Here is a 23,698-nt window from a genome sequence, read left to right as displayed (position 1 = left end):
GTAAAGGAGAGACCCATCTTCTCGTCAGAGAGGATGTTACATAGGCACTATGACCACAGTGGTTCAGTTGGGGGAAAAGAAAAGTTGCTGGCTGCGAGTCTCAAGGGGCTAGGCGCCAAGACAAACTGTTTGGTAGTAAACCACCAGAGGTGAAGTAACTTTGACTCTGACTCTGAAAGTCTTTGGCCCCAGATGGGGCTTGGCACTAAGACTGAGTAGCTGACTGACTCAGCCTTATGTGCTGACTGCCCTTTACCCCAAGAATATTCCTGGTACTCATTTGTCATTCATAACGTGACTTTGGCTTTGTCTAGAATAATGGTTTATGCCTGTCCTACCTGGTAGTATGCAGCAGACACTCACGTCTTGAAACTGAAGCACCTGCAGAACCAAGTTCTCTGCACTGTTGGCAATCTTGACAGTTGCCCACTGGTCTGCAAACTGCACGTGACTTTCAAAATTGATTCATTACTTATACAATTAATTATGCATTAAACAGGCAGAAGTCATCTAGAATCATCTAAATCAAAATGTATGCATAATTGTACAAGGACAAGCCATACACAGGAAGTATAAGGGGCTGAATTTGATGGCAGTCTAGCCTACGACCATTCAGCTGTTCAACTGCCATCTCAGAGGGATATGTAAGTTAAGGCATAACCTGTTGCACAAGCCTGCATTGACAGGGGTCGTCTGCATATGTTGTATAAATATTAATCATTATAGTAAAAAGACAGAGCATGTATGGTATGCATAAAATAGACATACCCGTATTTGGATAGTGTGTGAGTGTGGGTATGCTTGTGCAAAATTATGGTACAACAAATGTGGTACCCTCCACTCATCAAAGAAGAGACCCCATTTCCAAACATAAATGATTTTGAAATTAACAGAAATCCAAAATGAAGAGTGACCATGCTGATGAGTGTCAGCAGTAATTTACTGGGCTCTCCTGGAAGGGAGTTCATCGTGAGCCAGGAATGGGCACTCTTAGTTGGTGCTTAGCCATGAACATGGAAGCAGAGGACTTGCCATTGTTAGAAGCCGCTACCAAGCAATGAGTACAGAATGATAGAATAGACTGAGAAGATTTAGCGAGTAATGTAGTGTTTGTAGAGTGTGTAGATTAGTGAGAGTGTTGTAATAATTTAATAGCTTATATTATGACCATTGACACAACAAGTAATGTGGGAATATCTTCAGTAAAGACAGTAGGTGTTGGTATATATCTTATGTGTTTCATATAAATGTAACTGTCCTACATGTATATATACCAACACCTGTTGTCTTTATTGAAGATATTTCCATATTACTTGCTGTGTTGACAGTCATAATATAAGCAATTAAATATTATATGCACAACAGAATGCAGTCTATAAAGTTTGTAATTAATTGTAGTTAATGAGTCATAAACTTCCGGTAAATCCAGTTATCAATCCAAACCTGTGTCTAGTCGCTAATAAATGGCAATATAAATTACTCTGAGGAGCAGCGTCCTTGGGAAGCATACAGTCACTTGGCTGGTCAAATTCCCCATCATCTGTGATACCTAAGAACTGATCATGTTAACAAGAGCCTGTCATTTACCCTGTCCTAAACCAGTTGATTTTCTTGTACATCCTCACACCCTCTTTTGTTTTTTATTAACTATTTTAGTATTATGCTCTCATCTGTGCCCATGTTTCCCAAGTGGTCCTATGCCTTCAGGTTTTCTGATTGAAATTTTGTATCTGCTGCATGTGTGTCACATATTCATTATAGAAACTAATACAAACTCGTCCAAAAATATGTAGTTCATTTTATGGCATTTGACTTCTTTCGTAAGCTGAAAGATGGAATTTGTGGAAGATAAATTTGTAATCTTGAAAACATGTCTATGGAAGTGACTTGTTCTGTCCCAACAGAGCAATTTCCTAGCTAGTGTCAGGCATTTGCCAAAATGATTGACAGTGTTTGTACAATAGAGGTTGTATAAATTCAGTTTAAAATTGTGAGACTTGTAGAACTTGCACTTGTTTTCATAAATTAATATCTTTAATTTGTGTCATCGGTCTGGTTGAAATTGTCACAAATTGACAGCTTTTGAAGCTATAAAATAACATTAGATTACTACTACAATTTAACATTCATATGTTTTCTTCTAGGCATGTGGATACAGCAGTAGTGTTATGATGATATGGAATTTGAGGTGCCTCAAATTTGGCAGAGAGCACATGTAACGTTGAAGAAAGCATTCTTCTGGGATGTGGCGTCATGTAGATATTGTGTTAACCAACGTTTTGGAGGAACGTATCGCCTCTATCTCGCTCGTGGATTTTCTTATTTTTTCTTCTGCCCTGAAGATGGAGGCGATAAGTCCCTCCAAAACGTCGGTTAACACAATATCTACATGGCGCCATATCCCAGAATGCATTCTTCATAGTCATCGCCATGAAAACCTCAAATCTTACACTTATAACATTATTTAGTTTACTATCCTCTTATGTATGGGGAGAAATTCATCACATAGGAATTCAGTCACAACAGGTATTAGGTCTGAACTCTAGACTCCTCAGGTGTAAATTCACTTGGTAATCCCATGTTACATCATTCATTATATTTGAACTGCAGTCACCATTAACTTCTAGCTAGGCCTCCGAATTAAAAAGAAGCACAAACTAATGATATACTGTACCTCTCTTGAAATTGTATTGTATTTCCATGGAGTGAAAATAAATTTGCATTTCTATGACCTTCAAAGCAATAATCTTTATGAGTTTCCGTACTGAGGAGTTGTTGCTTTCGTAGGTTTCATGAAACAGACTTCTGTACAGTGTGACCCACTGTCTGATTGTGGAAGAGCTCATTAATTACTAGTCACTGTGATTAGGTTTCATGTAAATGAAGCGAATATGTAAATTCTGTATCATGTATGTTCAGGTCATATTGGAATAGTTGACTATGATAAGGTGAAACTGAACAACCTGCATCGCCAGTTACTTCATCCTGAAACCAGTACAGGCCAACCCAAGGTGTTGTCTGCATTTAACTCCCTCAAGAGGTGGGTGCTTTTTCCTCACTGATTTAACTTTTATTCTGCCAGGACTTTGTTCATGAAAGCAATTTGGCATTGTGACATGATAAATGAAACATCATCTAGGCAGTGGTTTGATAAACGTGTCTGCGGCAACAGATAGGCACACAACAATAAAGGAACTATTGGAAGCTTTGTTTTCTGTGTGGTGCATCTCGGTCTGTAGCGAGGGCATTGGAAGAAGCTAGACATTCACGGCTAGGAGTTGCAGTCATGAGATGGTAGTCAGCCAGCAATGATGCAAGCACAAGAGCCAAAGAATCCCAATTGTTTGGAACCAAACTTAACAATGCCTAGCAAAGACCATTGCCAAGCGACAACCATTGAACAATATAACATTTCCATTTCATGCATCCTGTTGTGTTATAATATACAACTTCTTTATTACAACCGTCACAACACAACTAATATCAAGATCAGGTAATTAATTAATAGCTGAAACATGTAGCAGAGCCAAAACTAGGCACTGAGCTTGATGTAGTTGTGTTGTGATGGTTGTAATAAAGAAGTTGAACAATATAACAGACTGAGACAACATATGCTATAGTGATTTGTTGAGTGTGTACATTAGCGGTAGTATTATAACTACTTATAGTTACAAGTTATATCTGTCTGTCTGGTGGCCAATTTGTCTACCTGTCTGCCTGTCTCTCTTTCTTTCTGTATGTCAATTCCTGTTGCTCCCACTTGGAGCATAGGCCATCTGTGAAATGGTTTGTTTCACTTCACTTTCTTAATCTTAGACAGCCGGTAGGACTCTTGGATGAGGGATCAGCTTGTCTTAAGGCTGCTACCTACACACAGAATAAATGCAAACATTTGTGCCTTGAGTGAGATTTGAACCAACAATCCCAGTGTTCGAGCAAACAAAGACATTTCATGCTTTAGACCACATGGCCACTGTGTTTGTCTTACAAGTTATAAGAGTCCGGTAAATCCAATTGTCAATCCAAAGCCCATGTCTAGTCACTAACTTCTGATGTTGCACATTGTCCATGTTAATGCGTTGGGTGAAGAGCTGTGTCTTGCATCACTTCAGTATTTCAAGCATTTCCCTGTTTGGGGCAATGACCCCAATTTAATGATGCGAATCACAGGGTGGATTTTTGGAAGAAAGAGAAGAATTCTAAAGCCTTTGTCATCAGGTGACCAAATAATTATATCTACGAATATAAACAAAGACAAGTCAATACTAATATATCGCCATTTGTTTATTTTGCAAAGGTGTTCCACTACATGTTTCGACCTTCAAGAAGTCGTCATCAGGCATACTTACAAGAATTCGGCATTAATTCTTGAATTGTATTTTAATATGGATCCATATTATTACAGTTTGTTTTATTTTTGATAGCAAATACTACCTTGAATACTAAAAATATATTTTTAGTTTGTATTTATTAGATATGTATATTTAACAACAAGGTGTAATTTGCTACAAAGATAAAACAGATTATGGAAGGTCAAGGTAAAGTTGTCCCTGTACTTAACTAATTAAGCACTATGCCATGAAGGTGTATGGGGTAGTGGATGTATAGATCCACATTTCTTAACCTTGGTACTAGCTGGAATGGATCCATATTAAAATACAGTTCAAGAACTAAGACTGAATTCTTGTGAGTATGTCTGATGATGACTTCTTGAAGGTCAAAACATGGAATGGAGCACCTTTGCACAAAACAAACGAATGCTGATACATCAGTATCGATTTCTGTTTGTTTATATTTGTAGATATTATTGTTGTGTAGGTGGCACCATTTGTGATATCACAATGTGCAACAGGATGCATACCATAAAGATCAGGTGACCCACCATGATAAAAACATCAGTGGATGATGATGTTAATGGATTTAATTGTGAGGGATTAAGTAGGAATTGTGGCCGCACAATAGCTCAAGCGATTAGTTGCTGGCTTTCCACCGTGGCAGCCTGGTTTTGATCTTGGGTCTGGTCAAGTGGGATTTGTGGTGGACAAAGTGGCGCTGGGGCAGGTTTTCTCTGAGTACTTCGGTTTCCCCTGCCAATCTTCATTCCACCAAATTCTCCATCATCATAATCACCCGGGGCAGGCTACAATAGGCCAATCAGTGGCCGCCACGTCGAGTGGACCCAGTTTGACTCCAGCCCCCACTAAGCGAATTTAAAAAAAATGTAAAAAATTTAAGTAGGAATCGTTCTTGGCATTTGCATAGAAAAATCGTGGCAACTGTAAGGAACATGGCAAGAAGAACCAGTTCATGGAATCATCTGGAGCTTCCATGTCCAAATCATAACAAATTGCTACAGACCTAACATTCATGTTTGAAATACATCATACTAATTTGAAAATCCTAAAATGGTGTTTGGGTGCACTGCCAAAATTTTGCAAATGTGAAGGACTTAGCTACAACATCAATCTTGTAACCCAAGCAAGGGCGGCACATGTATAGGCACTGTGGAACTGCAGCACCCCAAATTTCCACTTGATATTATCGATAACATTTATATAATGAGTCCTTTTTTCTCTAATTCTTTCTTTATACTTGTACAATACAGTATATAATCCCTAAGCTTAAGGTCAGTAGCCAAATCTTTGTATGGAACTGTGCGCTTCACAGTTCCAGCGGCGAGGTGTTTGTTGACTGTGCGCATAGGAAGCCGCATGCGAGATAGAGCGAGAGAGAGCACTGTCTTTCCCGCAGTGCCAACAGTGCCGACCCTGGCGTGCTGATGGAAGGTAGTTTTTTTTTACTCCGCGTGTGTTGTGCTTAAAAACTGTACCATATTCTTGAATGTGAGTTAATTGTAGAATTAGATTATTATCCTGCTTCCAGCTATTCTATTTGATTCATTTTTTCGGTTCTTTTATTTAACAGAAAACTTTAACCATGACCTTGCATCCCTGAGAAATAAGTTCTGTGACTGTAAGTGAACTTCAACAGCTTAAGTTTTCACAACTGTCTCTCCATGAGAAAGTTGCAGTTAAGAAAAGAGGTCTTTTAACACCTGATATTCTAATATCTCAGCCAGGCATAAGCAAGAACAAGAAATATATTCGTAGCTTTAATTTTGAATGATACAAACGGAAAAGTTGGCTTTGCAGCTGTGAAGTAAAAAATGCACTGTTTTGCTTCCCGTGTTTGCTGTTTGGGGGTGATGTAACATGGACAAAAGATGGTTTTAGAAATATAAACAAAATGAAAGAAAAAACTGAAAAGCATGAGAAGTCAAAGAAGCACGTTGATAATGTAGTTTCACTGTCACTTTTAGGAACCGTAAGTATTAAGGAGAAACTTAGTGAGGCATACAGACTTTCAATCAATGAGCATAATATAAAGGTTAAAAAGAATGGATTTCATTTTTAAATGAATAGATTAAGCTTGAACTGTAATAATTTAGGTTAAAGTAAGTAAAAAATGTTTGATTTTGTTCTTTTAGGATTTTATCAAGTTTCTGAATAAATTTTCTTTTTATTCATGTTTGTTTCCTTTTATACAATTTTAAAACAAAGGCTACAAGTTTTCTGGAGCAGCACCCCCACTAATTTTAGCTACAAGCCGCCACTGAATCCAAGACTATATTACAGTGTCTGCTTTCAGTATAAGTTCAAGCTTGATTGTGTCTGAGATCATTAGGACCCGTTAATCGACCCCACGTTTTTCATCCTTCATCCATCTTCCTACAAATCCATTAATAAACATACTTCATATATTCCACTTTCATTTATTGTTACAAATTGAGGAAAGGCCATGTAGTTGTCAAGTACACTGAAAGAAATTGGAGCATGAATGGTGAGAATAAGCAGCTTTTGCTAGGAAGTTGCCCACTGACTGACTATAGCCTCGATAATAAAGACCTTTCTACTTTGTTGCTTTTTTCCTCCATTAATTATGATATTTTAATTTTTCAGATTGAACAGTTTTGTTCACATTACTCCATATGACATGCAGCTGGATAGCACAAATGCATTGGATGCAATAAGGGACTATGATGTAGTAGTAGACGCGACAGATAATGTGGCAACTAGGTACTTGCTCAATGATGCATGTGTGCTGACAGATCGCCCCCTTGTCTCTGGAAGTGCCCTGCAGCTGGAAGGCCAGCTGACAGTGTACAATTACAACAATGGACCATGCTATCGTTGCTTGTTTCCTGTTCCACCTCCACCTGAAACTGTCACAAATTGTGGTGATGGAGGAGTTCTGGGTGCAGGTAGAATGCTCTGTTCATAACTCACATTTCTATTTGGAAAGCTTGTGAATTATTTAGATTACTGGGTTTCTGGACTTTGTCGATTGTATAGTAATCTGAACAGAACACATGAACAAAGCCCAGAAGCCCAGTAATTTTAAGCGTAAAGGTCACTCCAAAAATAATGACCAAAATTTCTTTAAAAATTAAAGCTTTTATTCTACACTTTTGCTATTTGTAGGGTGCATAGAAGGACCCTTCCCGCTTGTATTCAAATTTAATTCAACCTGTTCCCATGCATAGTGCTGTTATAGCACCCCTTCAAAATCGCTGTTTGTCAAAAGCAGCTTGCTGTAATAAAGTTCATGTGTTGTGAAAATGAGACAGTGGGAAACATTCACAGGAGACTGAAAAATGTGTATGGAGATGAGGCTGTCGATTGCAATACATTTAGCTGGTGGGCACGCAGATTATCTGGTGAAAGTGGGTACACCAATATTCGGGATTCTCCTTGCACTGGCAGACTGCACACCGCACAAACACCTGACAATGTGCAGCATGTTAACGATATGGTTTTGGAGGACAGACATGTAACTGTGAAAGAAATGTTAGTCCAACTGGGAATTGGGGAAGGAAGTGTGTGCAGATTATTGAAACATTTGAGGTTAAAAGAAGTTTGTACAAGGTGGGTTTGAAGGATGTTGACAGATTCCCACAAAGAAACTCAGACTGTGTGCTGTGAACTCTTGGCACAGTATGAGAATGGTGGAGATGGCTCTTGTGAGAACTGTGATGGGAGATGAAACATGGCTGCACCACTTTGAACCAGAAACAAAGTGGTACATCAATGGAATGGCACAATGTGAACTTTACATGATGTGGAGTGGAGAAAATTCTTGACCCTATTGGGACTCAAACACTGACCCCTCGGCTGCCTTGCCTGTAGCCATTCGCTATACCGACTGTGCTATCCCAGCTCCTCTAAAAATGTGGGAGCAGTTATTAATGAAATAGCACAAGAAGGAACCTATCTACCAAACTATACAAGATGCCATGTCCCAGAAAATAATATACTTCATTTGCCATTATCTGTAGTAGTGTAAAATTTCTTGATAATTGGAATGTTGGTACACTTGTGAGTAGTTATAATTCTGAAGAGACTTTGTAAGACGAAATTTCATATTGAGAATTTCTGCTTCCAATAAATCCAGTATTATAATTACAAGTTATGTTCCAGGACAACCAAAAAATACCCCCCCCCAAAAAAATCACCCATTTTTACTGCGTGAACAGAAACATAAGACTTAAAAACAGATTGTGCTGGAAGCATTGGAGACCGCGTTATGTTATAATAAATATGAATATAAGTTATGTGTTAAAATTTTTAGAAAACAAGAAGCACTCCAGGGCAGAGTATAAGGTGAACCTACTGGGTGACAGTGTGTTCATTTTTTTATGTTTTCCTTCAGAGGGGTTTCAAGTGAGTGAGTTCACATTTGGATGTCAAGTCAAGCTTAGGGTATGCACTTCATTATAAAAGTTTGTATGGATGAAATTTCACAATATAAATCTTCGTAAGTTAGAACTGTCTTTACTCTTTTCAGTTATATTTTTTAATGAAAGTTTTGCTGAAACAGAATTGTAAATATATCACTTTGCTAATTTTAAAATGTTTATTGTAATGAAATTTCAGAGTAATTGGCTGTGGTAATGAAGCCAAGGTTGTATTTTAGAAGATGTTCCTTTCCTTTAATGTCCTATTTTAGTTCCAGGTGTTATAGGAGTGCTGCAGGCTCTTGAGACTCTGAAGATATTGTTAGGGCACCAAGGAGTTGTGACCAAAAAGCTGTTGTTGTTTGATGCATCTGATTGCTCATTCCGTAATGTTCGTCTCCGTGACAGGAATCCATCCTGTGCCATCTGTGGTAATGAGCCGTCTATAACAGCCCTGGTGGACTATGAGCAGTTTTGTGGTTCAAAAGCTAATGACAAAGTAATTATTTATTGTTCTGGAAATGTATTATATAACTATATATATATTATTTTTTATGCAATAATCAAGAACGTGAACTACCTGAATTTTCAACCTTATATGATTATATACACAGCGTTAAGAATGACAGAGTTTTAAACTTAATGACATTCCTCTTCTTCTTCTTCTTCTTCTTCTCCGTCTTCATCTCCTCCTGCTCCTTCTTCCTCCTCCACCTCTTCTTCTTCTTCTTCTCCTCCTCCTCCTTCTTCTTCTTCTTATTATTATTCTATTCCTGTTGCTCCCACTTGGAGCATAGGGCATTCATGAACTGCTTTGTTTCACTTCAGTTTCTTAATCAAATGCAGTCGGTAGGACTCCTTGGATTGGGGATCAGCCTGTTGCAAGGCCACTACCTAACACAAACAGACATCCATGCCTTGAGTGTGATTTGAACCTACAATTTCAGTGTTTCAGTGGGTGAAGACAGTCGATGCCTTAGACCGCGCAGTCACTGTGATTGCCTAATGACAATTTATGTTTAATAAGCAAATAAGCAGCTGACCCAGAGACAGGCTTTGCAAAAGGAAAGATGTGGATTCTTATAAAGTCCCACATATGAAGTATATGGCATAGATATCTCGTTTCTTTCACGATCTCTTGTTCATGCTGTAAAAGTTTGTGTTAACTTACTCATGTCAGTTGTTATCAAGCTACTGAATATTTATTATTCTGTATTTCAGCATCCCGTTGCAGTTGTTCAAATTAACGTCCATTATTTATCGTCCGTCAATATTGCAACACTATTCCAGTCACCACTCAGTTTTAATTTAACGTTATACACCTTGACACTACATGTTTCGGCCCCAAATGGCCATCTTCAGGTGTCTTGGTATGTTGCAAATATTTTAATAAATTGTGTTAAAACTGCTACACACTCTTAGTCCGTGTTAAAATCACACGCTGTAGTCCTCTTTTCAAGGGAAAACCAGATAAAATCCTTTAAAGTTTCTATTATACCCACGTTATTTTGGCGCATTTTATTTCACCTCACACGGGGTGTCGTCCATGTTCATAAATGTATGTCTGTCCATGGTGTTTTCTTTACTAATCTCCACATGCTGTGGAGGAAGCACGCAAACCAGGGGCATGTGGCAGTCATAACTGAAAAGTAGGCTACAAACGTGAGGGCCAAGCTGCTTAGACAAAACACCCTGGACAGACATACATTTATGAACAATGGACGACACCCCGTGTGAGGTGAAATAAAATGCGCCAAAATAACGTGGGTATAATAGAAACTCTAAAGGATTTTATCTGGTTTTCCCTTGAAAAGAGGACTACAGCGTGTGATTTTAACACGGACTAAGAGTGTGTAGCAGTTTTAACACAATTTATTAAAATATTTGTAACATATGAAGACACCTGAAGATGGCCGTTTGGGGCCGAAACATGTAGTGTCAAGGTGTATAACGTGAAAATAAAATTGAGTGGTGAATGGAAGAGCTGCAATATTGACGGACAGTAAATAATGGACGTTAATACTGAATATTTTGTTTATTGTGGGCAGGTTTAATGTGTCTTTAGAAATGCAGGTACTTTGATTCTGTATACTTCAAAGTTCATAGTTTTTTGTCTATTTAATTTTGAACTTAAGATTTTATGTTACTTTGCAAGTAAGTATTCTGTTAAAACTTCAGAAGAAATAGCTGTCCAGCCATTATTTGACTTTTCTTTAAATTTTTGTCATGATTTGTGTGTGTATGACTTCTAGATGGGTTTAGGATAGGATGATTGGATTTATTGACACCTTATGCACACCAGTTGGAGGTACTGGCAGATACAGTGCTATTGCTGATCTACACACTTTACAGTTCACCATTACACATGCACTAGGATTCTCAGTCATCACTAGCCATATCCTGGCAACAGATTTTGTAGCAATCTCACTATTGCTTCAAGTCACACACGAGGTTTTCGTTCCATATACTGATGCCTTTCTTGTCATTATTTTGCAACTTCCAATTCTGAAGACTTGACTCAGTTCAATTACTCTGCTCTTTTGCATGGACCATGCAGAAAAAACAGCCTCTCTGTTGCTGGCGATATGTGTTTACAGCACCAGTGCATAGCAATGGAAGTTACTCGATTGATGTTTGCATATTCATTGCCACGGGAATGTGTTTATGGAGTTAGTGCCTAGCAATGAATGTCTATTCTGACTTCACTGTTCTGGCTTTCGGGTGTCATGTCACAATTTAATACTGAGATATGAACATTACGAGAGCCCTCATCTTCCTGTACATATAAATCTTGGAATAGATCGTTTTGGATTTTGAATTCTGATTTGTTTGTGATGTTTCTATTCTAATCATCAGTGACCAATTGACGTAAGGCCATCACAATTGTAGTGCTATCCGTGGATGTTTTTGTGAGATGCATGAAAGATTTCATAATGTTGAAGTCATGTCTGTCCCTCCACCTGCACCTTTTATTTCCATAATTACTTAACAATTTCATGTTGATATTTTATACTACATCTTCTTTGCATAATTTTTCTTCATTATTGGTCCAGTATAATCTTCCTTTTATGTGAAACTCATAATAAACTTTACAAATGTGGAACATGCAGAAAAAATTGGCACTTGACACAAAAAACAGACCGTATTAAGATCAAGTCTATTATTTTAAACAGTTTGTTGTTTGATGTGTAAAGAAATACAAGAATATCTGGTTGATCTCTTTTGTAACTGCAGTATTTCTGCTGTTATTATGCTGTATGGTATTTGTATTGCTGTGACTTAACTTTGTAACAATGGATATTTATGTACAGTAGGTGAGCATCAGAACCACTGATGTGTGCAAAATTGCAAAGAATACAGTTGGAATATATGTGTATTCCAGATTGGAGTATAACTTCCTTCCTTCCTTCCCTCCCTCCCTTTTGGTTTTCACGATTGGAGCACAGTGTATGACTTCGCTTTTGGATTACACTGTGCAGAATGTATTGTTTTCCATTGTTTCAGAAAACATTGCATTTGCCATCTTCAAGTTAATGACTCTGTGGGAGTTTGGTCTTACAATAGGCAGTTAGTTGGAGGTATGATCCAGTCATGGTTTAGCCTCTGTCTCACTGCCCACTGTGAGATCTATACAAGAGCTGCCAAAAATGCCACAGCAATAATCCTGAAGATGGCAACTGTTACATTTGGCAAAATACAGTGGATGCTACTTATTGCAATCACTTTGGGACACAGCTTAATTGATAACAATGACTGATGAAACAAGAATGCAGTTGTTCAACACTGTTTCTTGATGCAGAGCAGAAATGTATACAACAAAAGGTGGAAGTAGACAGGAAGAAAAATTTAAAATCAAGCAATGCATAATGCTTTAAGTTGACTGACCACTGTTTCTTCGAGAAGTTGTCAGTAAAAATGAAACAGCCTTCATGTTTCTGGAAATCCATACATACAATTAAAAACAAACAAATAAAATTAAAATCAAGACATTGACATATTTATTTATATAGATAATCTGCAATAAATATGTGTGGTGCATAAGTACTGGCTCGTGAATGAGCTATGCCCAGTGGCATAACTCATACCTTTTTTTTTTTTTGTTCACTTAGGTATTATTTTAATGCTTGTATTGGGGATTTTACTCAAGTCTGTCTGGTATAGTTAGGACGGTGTATCTTGTCAGTCTATGTGTAGTTCCGCTATTGTCTAGTGGGTTCACTGCTAGTGCATTAGTGTGGGTTTCCAATTTTCTTAAGAATTTGGTATTGCACTTTTTTATTTCACTGAGCACTGTGTTAATTTGTAGATTTTCATGGATTGTATGGTTGTTTATGTACCAAGTTTCATTCAGAATGAATCAGAGAGTCTTGGATTAAAAGCGCTGGAGGATTTCAATGTTGGAATTTTAAATCAAGAATTAGAATTTTTTAAAGTTGACTGTTTATTGTGTTTTCTGAGGTCATTAATAAAATGTCCATTATCTGAGAAAACAAACTGGGATATTACGCAATCACTTACAGTACATGTGTTAGGGCTGTGATAGGCAAAAAATGATAACAGAAACTGAAACACTGTTTACAATGAATGTCTTTTTTTTTTCTATATATTAGTATACTTCTGGTTGGGGCATCATGCAAGTGATAGCATTACACAAATGATAACATTATCCATGATTACTGTAGGCGGCATCCACTGTACCTGGAAACCCCTGCACATTCTACATTGCATATTCCCGAAAGCAAAGGCACACTCTCTTTTCTTGTTTTCCACAACCAGTCATTACCATCATATTGTAATGTAGAAGGTTTTGAAATGAGCTGAGGATGATGAACAGTCCATGCTACCAAATTTTGGCAGTAAATTCCCTGTATTATATGCAGAATTGGTACAAGATGGGGTAGTAGCATTTGTGTCCTGTTTAATTGAGAGTCATTGTGCGAATATGTTTACTTTTTTGCAGCATAATAGCATTCATCTTCTTGATAACGTGGACAGAATTTCGACAGGTACATATCACGATGTCCGCAGTGAACCGCACATCCTGATTGATGTAAGATCACCTCTCGAGTTTGAAATTTGCCACTTACCAGGCTCATTGAATGTGCCATTGAAAGATTTGGCCTCAGAACAACTTGTACAGCCGTTAAAAGAAGTCATTACAAAGAAAGGCTCCAGTGATAAAGACTTTCCAGGTGAGAAACTTTTATTTTGTTGATGTTTGAACTGTACTGAAAAGCTGGAAGTGTGGGCTCGAGGACTCGGGTAGATGTGTAATTGAATATCGGAATAATAATAATAATAATAATAATAATACAGTGAAACTTAGATTTTACGATCCTGGATTTTACCTTTTTCGTGAATTTAGATGCCTTTTTGTGTGGTCCTGACTAAATGCCCACAACTGCATAATGAGGAGCTTTATAACTTGTGCACTTCTCCAAGTATAATTAGAACGATCAAGTCAAGGAGGATGAGATGGACAGAGCATGTAGCATGAATGTGGGAGAAGAGGAATGCATATAGGATATTGGTGGGAAAGCCAGAAGAACAGAGACCACTACCTAGACCTAGGCATAGGTGGGTGGACAGTATTAAAATGGATCTTAGAGATATAGGATGGGATGGTTTGGATTGGATTGATCTGGCTCAGGATAGGGATCAGTGGAGAGCTTTTGTGAACACAGTAACGAACCTCTGGGTTCCATAAAACGCTGGGGAGTTCTCGAATAACTGCATAATTTGTGGCTCCTCAAGAAGGGCTCAGCTCCATGAGTAAGTAAGTAAATGGTGTGAAAAAGATCACTGTTTACTTTATGTTGTAAGATTCATATTACTCTGATTTTACAATTTCTGAGATTTTGCAATTATTTTAGGCCATCCCACAAAAAGTGTAAAATTGGGGTTTCACTGTGTTGATGGGAAACACTCTTGTGTCAGATTTGAAGTAGTCACAGCAGTGGTTATGAATAGTTCTACTTTCTGGGATATAACACCGAATAGTCTGTTGAAAGACAGTTAACGTTTCGGAGGAACTTGTCACCTCCAGCTTCAGGGTCAAAGAGTAAACTAGTCAAGAAACTTAGCTTGTTGCTCGTGTCTTTTGTGGCTTATTCTTTGACCCTGAAGCTGGAGCCAATATGTGCCTTCAGAGTGTTAGTTGACTTTCAGCGGACTACATGGCATTATATCCCAGAAGGTAGAACTGTTCACTTTTTTTGTCACATTTTCCCCAGTAAAATTATTTATGTTATTTATGGATTTGTACCAGGCTTCCAATTGATACCACTATTTTGCACTTTATATGAAAGTACTTGTCCCCCTCTTTCAGCGTGAAAGTCTGTATGGTATGCAACCTGTTATATGTCATGATATCACAAATGCCCCTGTCAGCACAACAATATCTACAAGTGTAAAGAAAGACAAATCAATACTGATGTTATCACCATTTCATTATTGTGCAAATGTGTTCCACTACATGTCTTGACCTTCAAGAGGTCATCATAATTTTTTAATCTTTAATTTTTATCATCAAGGATAAACTACGGGGGATTGACAAAAATATGGAAACACCTCATGAAATGTATGCCTGAATTGAAGTGTTTATTTTAGCAACGTTTGTAGGTGACGACGTCGTATCTGCCCAATAGCACTACCTCTACAACCTCCGCAATACGTTGCAAGCTTCATCTGTTGTCGAGACAGTGTTCTGTGCAGTTTTTAGTGCATCATATCAGAGCTAACAGAATTAGAACGCAGGCAACTTGTTGGGGCCTGTATGGTGGGTGCTTCTGTAACCAAGGTAGCCAAGGTTTTTGGTGTTTTGCCAGGCACAGTATCCAAGATTATGACTGCACACAGGAGAACTGGAAAAACTGCATCCGATAAATACCAGCATGGATGGAAATGTGTGTTGAATGATCGAGACAGACAAACATTGCATAGGATTGTGACGAAAAATAAGAAGACTACAGCAGCAAAAGTGACTGCTGAACTGAATGTCTCGCTCACAAACCCTGTCAGCACCAAAACAGTACGAAGGGAACTCCACAAGCAGGGTATTTCTGGACGAGCTGCAATTCCAAAGCCACTCATCAGTGATCAAAATGCCACTGAGAAGACAGTGTGGTGCCGAAGTCATAAAACCTGGACTGTGGAGCAATGGAAGATGGTCATTTGGTTGGATGAGTCCACCTTCACACTGTTTCTGACTTCTGGTCGAGTTTACATCTGGAGAACGCCATCCTAAGCTTACGATCCAGATTGTTTCCTGCCAAAAGTGAAACATGGCAGGGGTTCAATCATGATATGAGTAGCCATATTGTGGTATTCTGTCGGACCCATCGTTACCCTGCAAGGCCACTTCACTGCCAACGACTATGTGACCATTTTGGGCGACCAGGTCCATCCCATGGTGCAAACTTTGTTCCCCAATGGTGATGCCATTTACCAAGACGACAGTGCCCGTGTTCACACAGCTCACATCGTCCAAGACTGGTTTTCTAAGTACCAAGATGAAGTGTCATCTGCCGTGGCCCCCACAATCGCCAGATATCAATATTATTGAACCTTTGTGGTCTGTTTTGGAGAGCAATCTGCATGCACGCTATCCACCTCCATCATCGTTAACAGAACTTGCCAATGTTTTGCAGGAAGAATGGTACAAGTATTCACAATCAAAAAGATTGGGGAACCTTAGTTTCCAGGATTAACATTGAAAATGTTGGTTGATTTCATCTAATTCATAAGTGTCTTCAGGCATGTTTTTGTGGGATAAAGGACTCATTGCACAGGATATTCATAAAGAAATGTTTCCTGTTTATAGTGGGAAGTGTTCATTGTGAAAAGTGGTTCACAACTGTGTCAAGAAATTCTTTGGAGGATGTTTGAAATTCCCAGATGATGCCCGACCAGGTGCGGAAATGGCTGAGACAACAGTCAAAAGGCTACTGTGCTGCGGGTTTCAACGCACTAGTAAATCAATAAGACAAGTGTATAAATGTTAGTGGAGGATATGTTGAGAAATTGATGTTTTTGTTACCATAAATTTGATTTGTTTCATTCTGGTCTGTCACACTAACAATATCAAAAGAGGTTAAACAGTTCCGTCCAGTGTGACTAATAAAGATTTTTCTTATTTCAATGAAGGATTGGTGTGACTAGTAAAGATTTTTCTTATTTCAATCCTTCATTAAAATAAGAAAAATCTTTACTAGTCACACTGGACGGAACTGTTTAACCTCTTTTGTTTTTGTTTCCAGTTTTGAATATCACAAGTTTTATATCCTGTTTACTGACTCTCCCCTATAATTTGGTGAAGATTAATCGTGCACCTCTTCAACCATGTTTTAATTTCATTGACTGTGATGCGAGCGATCAATTTATTTTACATATATATTTCAGTCTTTGTTGTGTGTCGCCGTGGTAATGATTCTCAGAAGGGAGTTTTGGCACTACGGGAAACATTAAGTGGACTTAATGTTTCTGTGAAAGATATTATTGGTGGTCTTCACAGCTGGGCGAAGGATATAGACCCTTCATTTCCTGTCTACTAACATTGGTTTTGTATTGGTGTGCTGGATGTTGGCAAGAGGTGGCAGGTAAGCTATTGCAAGAGGCACAAATAACTTCGTTAAACATGGCCTGGAGGCCATTAGCTACAGCCCTTCCAATTTTTATTTACTGCAGTTTATTTTATGTATTATATAAAGAAATTTTCTTGGACAGCCCAATACAGCAACTTGTCATGAGATACACATGAAATAGCAATACCATCTGTGATAAATATGGTCAGTAAGGTAAAAAGGTAACATCCCTGTGCTTAACTAATTATGCCCTATGCCATGAAGCCATATGGGGGAGTTTTTCCAAAAAGTAATGTCAGTGATTTTATTGTGAAGTGACTGTACATCGCAGCACACTCAGACCGGTTGGGATCGGTGGCGGGGGAAGTCAGCTCATGAACGCGTGGTCGCTTAGTTGTCTCCGAACTTCCTGAGAGTGACAAAAGGCTTTTCCATGAAACTCGTTTTTGTCTCCCGTGCAAGCTGCAATGCAGCACTCCTTGGAACAAAGGATTACCATCAAGTTTTGTGTGAAACTTGGCAAGTCTGCAGTGGAAACTTTTCCCATGATAAAGACGGCCTTCGATGATGATTGTTTGTCGGAACGTCAGGTCTACCGGTGGCACAAGGCCTTTTTAGAAGGCCATAAGAGGTCGGCGATGAAGCCCGCGGTGGACGGCCATCAACAAGCACCACCGATGGAAATGTGACACCTGTGAGAGAACTTTTGAACTCAGACCGTCATTTGAGTGTTCGTTTAATGGCACAGACATTAAACATTCCAAAAAGTACCATTCACGAGATTGTGATGAACAATTTGCAGATGCGAAAAGTGTGCGCAATGCTGGTGCCCAAAGTGTTAAAGGATGACCAAAAATCGTGCAGAGTTGAAACGTGCCAAGAACTTTTGGACTTGTGTGAAAGTGACCCTCACTTTTTAGACAGTGTCATCACAGGTGACGAGACTTGGGTGTTTGAGTACGACCCCGAAACAAAAAGGCAAAGTGCCGAGTGGCACACCTCGGCATCCCCTCACCCCAAGAAGGCCAGAATGAGCAAGTCAGAGGTTAAGGTCATGCTCATTGTTTTCTTTGACATCAGGGGGCTTGTCCACCNTGTTGGGTGGGAAATGTCTGTTATAATTTGGCTCAGAGGCCTCCTTGAGGCGTGAGGTTCTTTTATGTGCCGTAGAGCTATGACACGGGACCCACGGCTTAAAGCCCCTCCTGGAGGACTTGTTCCCTGAATTTTTCCGCCCTTAAAAATTCCACGACCTCCGCTGGGTTTGAACATGCGTACCTTGAGTCATGAGGTGGGAACGTTACCCATAGACTACGGAGTTGTACCACATGGTACAACCATCAACGCCAAATTGTATGTGGAAGTGCTAAAGAGACTCAAATGAAGGGTTTATCCCATCCGGCCCGACATTGCGGACAATTGGAAATTTCACCATGACAATGCGCCAGCTCACACCGCCTTCCTCATGACCCACTTCCTGACCGATTCAAAGATGCCAATGGTTCCCCAGCCGCCCTACAGTCCTGATGTGGCTCCCCCAGACTTCTTTTTGTTTCCGCGCTTGAAAACTCCCATGAAAGGACATCATTTTGGGACAGTTGACGAAGTCAAAGAGGCTTGCACCAAGGCTCTAAAGGACATTCTGAAGGAGGCCTACCATGACGCCTTTGATGCCTGGAAATCTCGCTGGAAGCGATGTATCGATGCAGAAGGAGCCCATTTTGAAGCCTTTTAATGTGTTGTACCGATCTAATCAATAAATGTTTTTTAATAGACTCACTGACATTACTTTTTGGACAAACCCTATAGACCCACGTTTTCTTGACCTCGGCATTATTTGAAGGTGAGTGGTCAGCTTCACGCCCCGGCCGCTTTACGACCGGTACACACTGGACAGGGGACTGGGTGGTCCCTAGAGCTGGCCCAGATGACATGGAGAAGTGAAAATTCTTGCCCTTACTGAGACTTGAGCTCTGAACCCTTGGTTGTCCAGCCCTGTAGCCAGTTGCTATACTAACTGTGCTTTCCTGGCTCAATAAATATGGTCGGTAGAAATCCAGAAAAAAAGGTATTACAAGGAAGTGGCAGTCCCTTTTAATAAGAGATGGAATTGCTACGTATAAAATTTAAGGGTGAGTGCACATCAGGGAAACCGGCAACCACAACTTGGAAGACACATCACCAATTTGAAAGAGAAAATCAATTTCCTGGTACAGGTGCCCACATCGAGGAGTATTTTTTTATGAGATACTTAAATCACTCAAATGGACATGTACATCCAGAGTAGGTGTCCCCCACCACCTCATCTGAGAATGGAAACAGATCCAGTTTCCAAAACGTTTTTTCCCTAGCTTTTAGAGTGCCAGGCGATGGACAGAACCCAAGAAGGCAGTAATTCTGAGTGTTGTACACCATCGTCAGAACCCTTAAGAATCTTGTAGAAGCAGTACAGTTTGATTGCAAATAATTTCCATTCTGTAAACAGAAAACACAGGTTTATGGACCATTCCTTTCTGCTGAGGTTACCATTATACGTAATGGGTACCTCAATATGCCAAAGCACTTCCTTGTTCAGCACTTTGATGTAAACAGTGTGCTTTGGCAGCAAGACGGGGCCCCATCCCACTATCACAAGGGTGTGATGCAGTATCTGAACTAGATATTCATGAGAAGATGTATAAATTATGATGGCTACATTCCATGTCCATCCAAATCACCCAATCTGACATCCATGGACTTTTCATTCAGAGGGGCGGTGGTTATGAAAGATATCATCACTCATATTAATGCACCTTCAGATGCTTCAGGACAGCTTTCTTAACACCACAGCTTTGGTAGTTGTCTCCTTCTTGTGTACACTTTGGGACGAATTCATCTGGATGTGTGCCACATACCCAGAGGCAGCAATGTTGAATATTTGTAAAACATTTCTCCAGATGCTAACAGTGCTGTGTAACAAACATATTACTACTTGTTTTGTAAAAATAAATTTTCAGTGTTGAATACCTTATTCTGTTAAACCTGTATATTATACAGTAAAATGTGATATATTGTAACTGACAACTTTGATAGGCAGTTCTTTTGTTTCCTTTAAATACTTTAGTCAAAAACGTTATTCTTCAATCACATAATGATCATAAAATGATTATACACATATCTTAACAGAAGAAAAAGTCTGTTCCACATCAGCCATATTTTACAGTTAGCAGCTAACACCAGTCAACCCTTAAGTTGCATAACATCATGACAGTAGGACAGATTGCATCAATATTGCTACCTTATTTTGTTCCTACAAGATTTATCATGATTTTGCACTAAGTTGATGCAAAATCATGTTTTTTTTTTAACAAGTGAAGTCAAATATTGATTCAGGTTCATGCTGTACCTTATCACAAGCCAATTTAAAGGTTCAGTGTATGTAAATGAAAGCAAGAGCTCTCATCTTGCTGTTACAGTAAAGAGTGTGCACTTTAGAATAGCATTTAATTGTCTTCACAGACCTTAGTAAAGTAGCAGATATATTTTCAGCAACATAAGGAAAAGAGAAGGCTAACGGAATTATTTTTCACCTGCTGATCATTTGATATGCATCTGTCTGGGTGTATATCACATAAAACAAGGTCCTGATGGCCTGTTGTATCTAGGTGGTAACAACATGAGCCATACCTACCAATAACTGACACATACAGTGCCATGTAGACCCATTGCTAGGCAATGACTGCAAAACTATACAGCTATACAACAGCCATTATTAGACAGCGGTATTTGAACATAAACAGAGGAATGGTGTTTTCTGTGCAGTCTGTGCTGAGATGTTATAAGCAGGGCCAGTGAGCTGTTGCAGTCGGTTGGTGAGTTAGTGAGTGACTTGTAGGACTGCTGTACATCAGTTGCTGTTAGAAGCTTCTAGCTGTGGCTGGGGACAGTTCAGGAACCCAAAGGAAGGGGAATATGCTGTTGGAAGCTGCTACCAAGCAACAGCAGTGAAGAAATGACTGTGGACACTAGTGTGTGTAACAATAAACTCTAAATTGTAGTCATGCGCCGTATCAAAGAGTCTAACAAATCTGGCCATCAATCCAAAACCCCGTCTAGAAACTCCACATGCACATGCTGTTTCCATTTCTGAAAGTCTGCTTCAGGGAAGGGGGGGAAAACAGCAACTTTCGAGATTGTCTAACATAAGAGAAATTCTATATATGCCATTAGTGTTGACAGTTCAGAGGTACTTCTTGTGAGGGCATCCATGATAGTTTCCATAGCTGTAATTTAAACCTACCTACCTACCGACTGACTGACCCACCCACCTATCTATCTGTGGCCTTACAGCCCTTGTTGGACCTTGGCCGCTTTTACAGTTTCTTCATCCTAGACACAGTTGGTAGGACTTTGGATCGGTGGATCAGCCTGTCACAAGTCCACTACCTACACACAGAACAACACAAACATAGAATAAATGCACACAGACATCCATGCCTTGACTGGGATTCGAACCCATGATCCCAGCATTCGAGTGAAGACAGTTCATTTTAAATACTAGTTTTAAAGGAAAGTTTTCTTTTTCAGAAACTTGAAGAGAAGCAGAAAGCTTACCAAAAGTATAGTATCACTATGCTTTTTAGTGAGAGTCCATTTTCAATGGCCATATTTGGAATAAGGAAAAATTGCCTGATCAGTGGAAGGAGTCTATTATTGTACCAGTTCACAAGAAGGGTGATAAAACTGACTGTAGTAATTATCGGGGGATATCACTGCCATCAGCTTTGTACAAAATTTTATCCAATGTTCTTCTCTCAAGTTTAAGTCCATATATAGATGAAATTATTGGGGATCATCAGTGTGGGTTTCAACGTAACAGATCAACTACAGGTCAGTTACTGGAGAAAAAACGGGAGTATAATGAGAGTACATCAGCTATTCATAGACTTCAAGAAAGCCTGTGATTCAGTTAGGAGGGAAGTATTGTACAATATTCTGATAGAGTTTGGGGTATCCATGAAACTAGTTAGGCTGATTAAAATGTGTTTAAATGAAACATATAGTAAGCCATATAGGTAAACATTTGTCTGATAAATTTCCTATCTAGAATGGTCTTAAACAAGGATATGCTTTATTGCCATTGCTTTTCAGCTTTGCTTTAGAATATGCCATTAGGAAGGTCCAGGAAAACCAGGTTGGACTGAAATTAAATAGGACATGATATTTACAACAGATTTCTAGAACTACAAATATGTAATAGGAAAGTGGCCTTCATGAGTTCTAATCAGCTTTTCAGTTTTGATAACACTAATAGTGCTCCCCTGTTATTGGTTACTTACAGTTAGGAAACTCAATTAATGTTATCATTGCCACAGGAATTAAATTATCACAATCTTAATATAAGCGACAAAGATTAAGCAACGTGATATAGCCATTACATCATGAATTAAAACAGATATATCATGTTGTATCGATGGAAAAGCACCCACAGGCAGAGCATACTATTCTTAAGTCCATTTCGTACTGCAAGAAGCAATACAAAAATTATAACACAATCACGATACAGTTACGGTTTCTTGATATTGTACAGAACTCCTGTGGGCGAAACAGAATGATGCAGAACATGTCATAACACAAATATGAATACTTAATTTCATTTAGTTAGTACAAAGATAAATGTAAGGGATTCTCACGTAATCCACATAAGATTTCAACAATTTGAAATCAAATATCTTGACCACAGGAATGTTTAGCTTGATAGAATTCTATACATTTATAATTTCATTCTGTGTAGTAGGCATGAAATTCATATACACAAATTACTCATCTTACATGTAGATGCAACTTCATGCGTAAACATCAACTCTTGTTTCAGGTCCATAAAATCATTTACTAATCAGCAGAGAATAAGCAATAAATTATACACTAAATCACTGTTACGCAAACAATCACTATCACCAATGGTACATAAAATCAATTTGGCTTTTTAGGGGCTCTGAAAGTTTCAGTCGAATATAATACAATAGTACAAATAGGTGCATTGAAATTTTGTGTTGTCTATTTTCTTCGTCTTTGTGCAACATTATATTAATGTCCACACATCTTATTCCGTTTATTATACCACACTACATTGGCTGTGTGTGTTTACACCAACTCTGCTGTTTATTTGCATTGTTATATGTCATAAACCAGAAAATTTAAACTCATTTCACATTTATGGTTGCTGCTGCTGCTATTTTATTGAATTGGAAGTCCTGCCATAATCAAAAACACTGAACTTTTAAACAGTGTGATAGAGAGATAATGCTGGCCATTTAATATTTACTGGTGATGAAAGAATTTGTATCCTGTTAAGCAGAAATTGATGTAAAAGACAGATGGTGGGGAAAGAATTCTGTAGCTC

General features: G+C 38.8%; 1 protein-coding gene across 8 annotated transcripts in view; it reads left to right on the top strand.

Annotated features, from left to right (window-relative positions):
• The window catches only part of LOC111864546 (adenylyltransferase and sulfurtransferase MOCS3), a 56,573-nt gene that overhangs the window by 12,689 nt on the left and 20,186 nt on the right, over window positions 1-23,698 (top strand). For 4 of the 8 annotated variants that reach the window (XM_023851870.2, XM_023851864.2, XM_023851869.2 and 1 more), the window contains 5 exons: window positions 2,920-3,040; window positions 6,960-7,261; window positions 9,007-9,233; window positions 13,695-13,926; window positions 17,135-17,331. In XM_023851870.2, the coding sequence (XP_023707638.2) occupies window positions 2,920-3,040; window positions 6,960-7,261; window positions 9,007-9,233; window positions 13,695-13,926; window positions 17,135-17,286 (1,034 nt within the window). In that variant the 3' untranslated portion in view covers window positions 17,287-17,331. Of the gene's footprint in view, window positions 1-2,919; window positions 3,041-6,959; window positions 7,262-9,006; window positions 9,234-13,694; window positions 13,927-17,134; window positions 17,631-21,117; window positions 21,719-21,882; window positions 22,009-23,698 lie in introns of those variants that run through there. The other 4 variants (XM_023851867.2, XM_023851865.2, XM_023851868.2 and 1 more) reach the window with 4 other exon arrangements.

This window comes from Cryptotermes secundus, unplaced genomic scaffold (assembly GCF_002891405.2).
Source record: "Cryptotermes secundus unplaced genomic scaffold, Csec_1.0 scaffold1323, whole genome shotgun sequence".
Lineage (NCBI taxonomy): Eukaryota > Metazoa > Arthropoda > Insecta > Blattodea > Kalotermitidae > Cryptotermes > Cryptotermes secundus.
The sequence above is the reverse complement of the archived record's forward strand: the minus strand, read 5'-3'. Positions and strand labels throughout refer to the sequence as shown.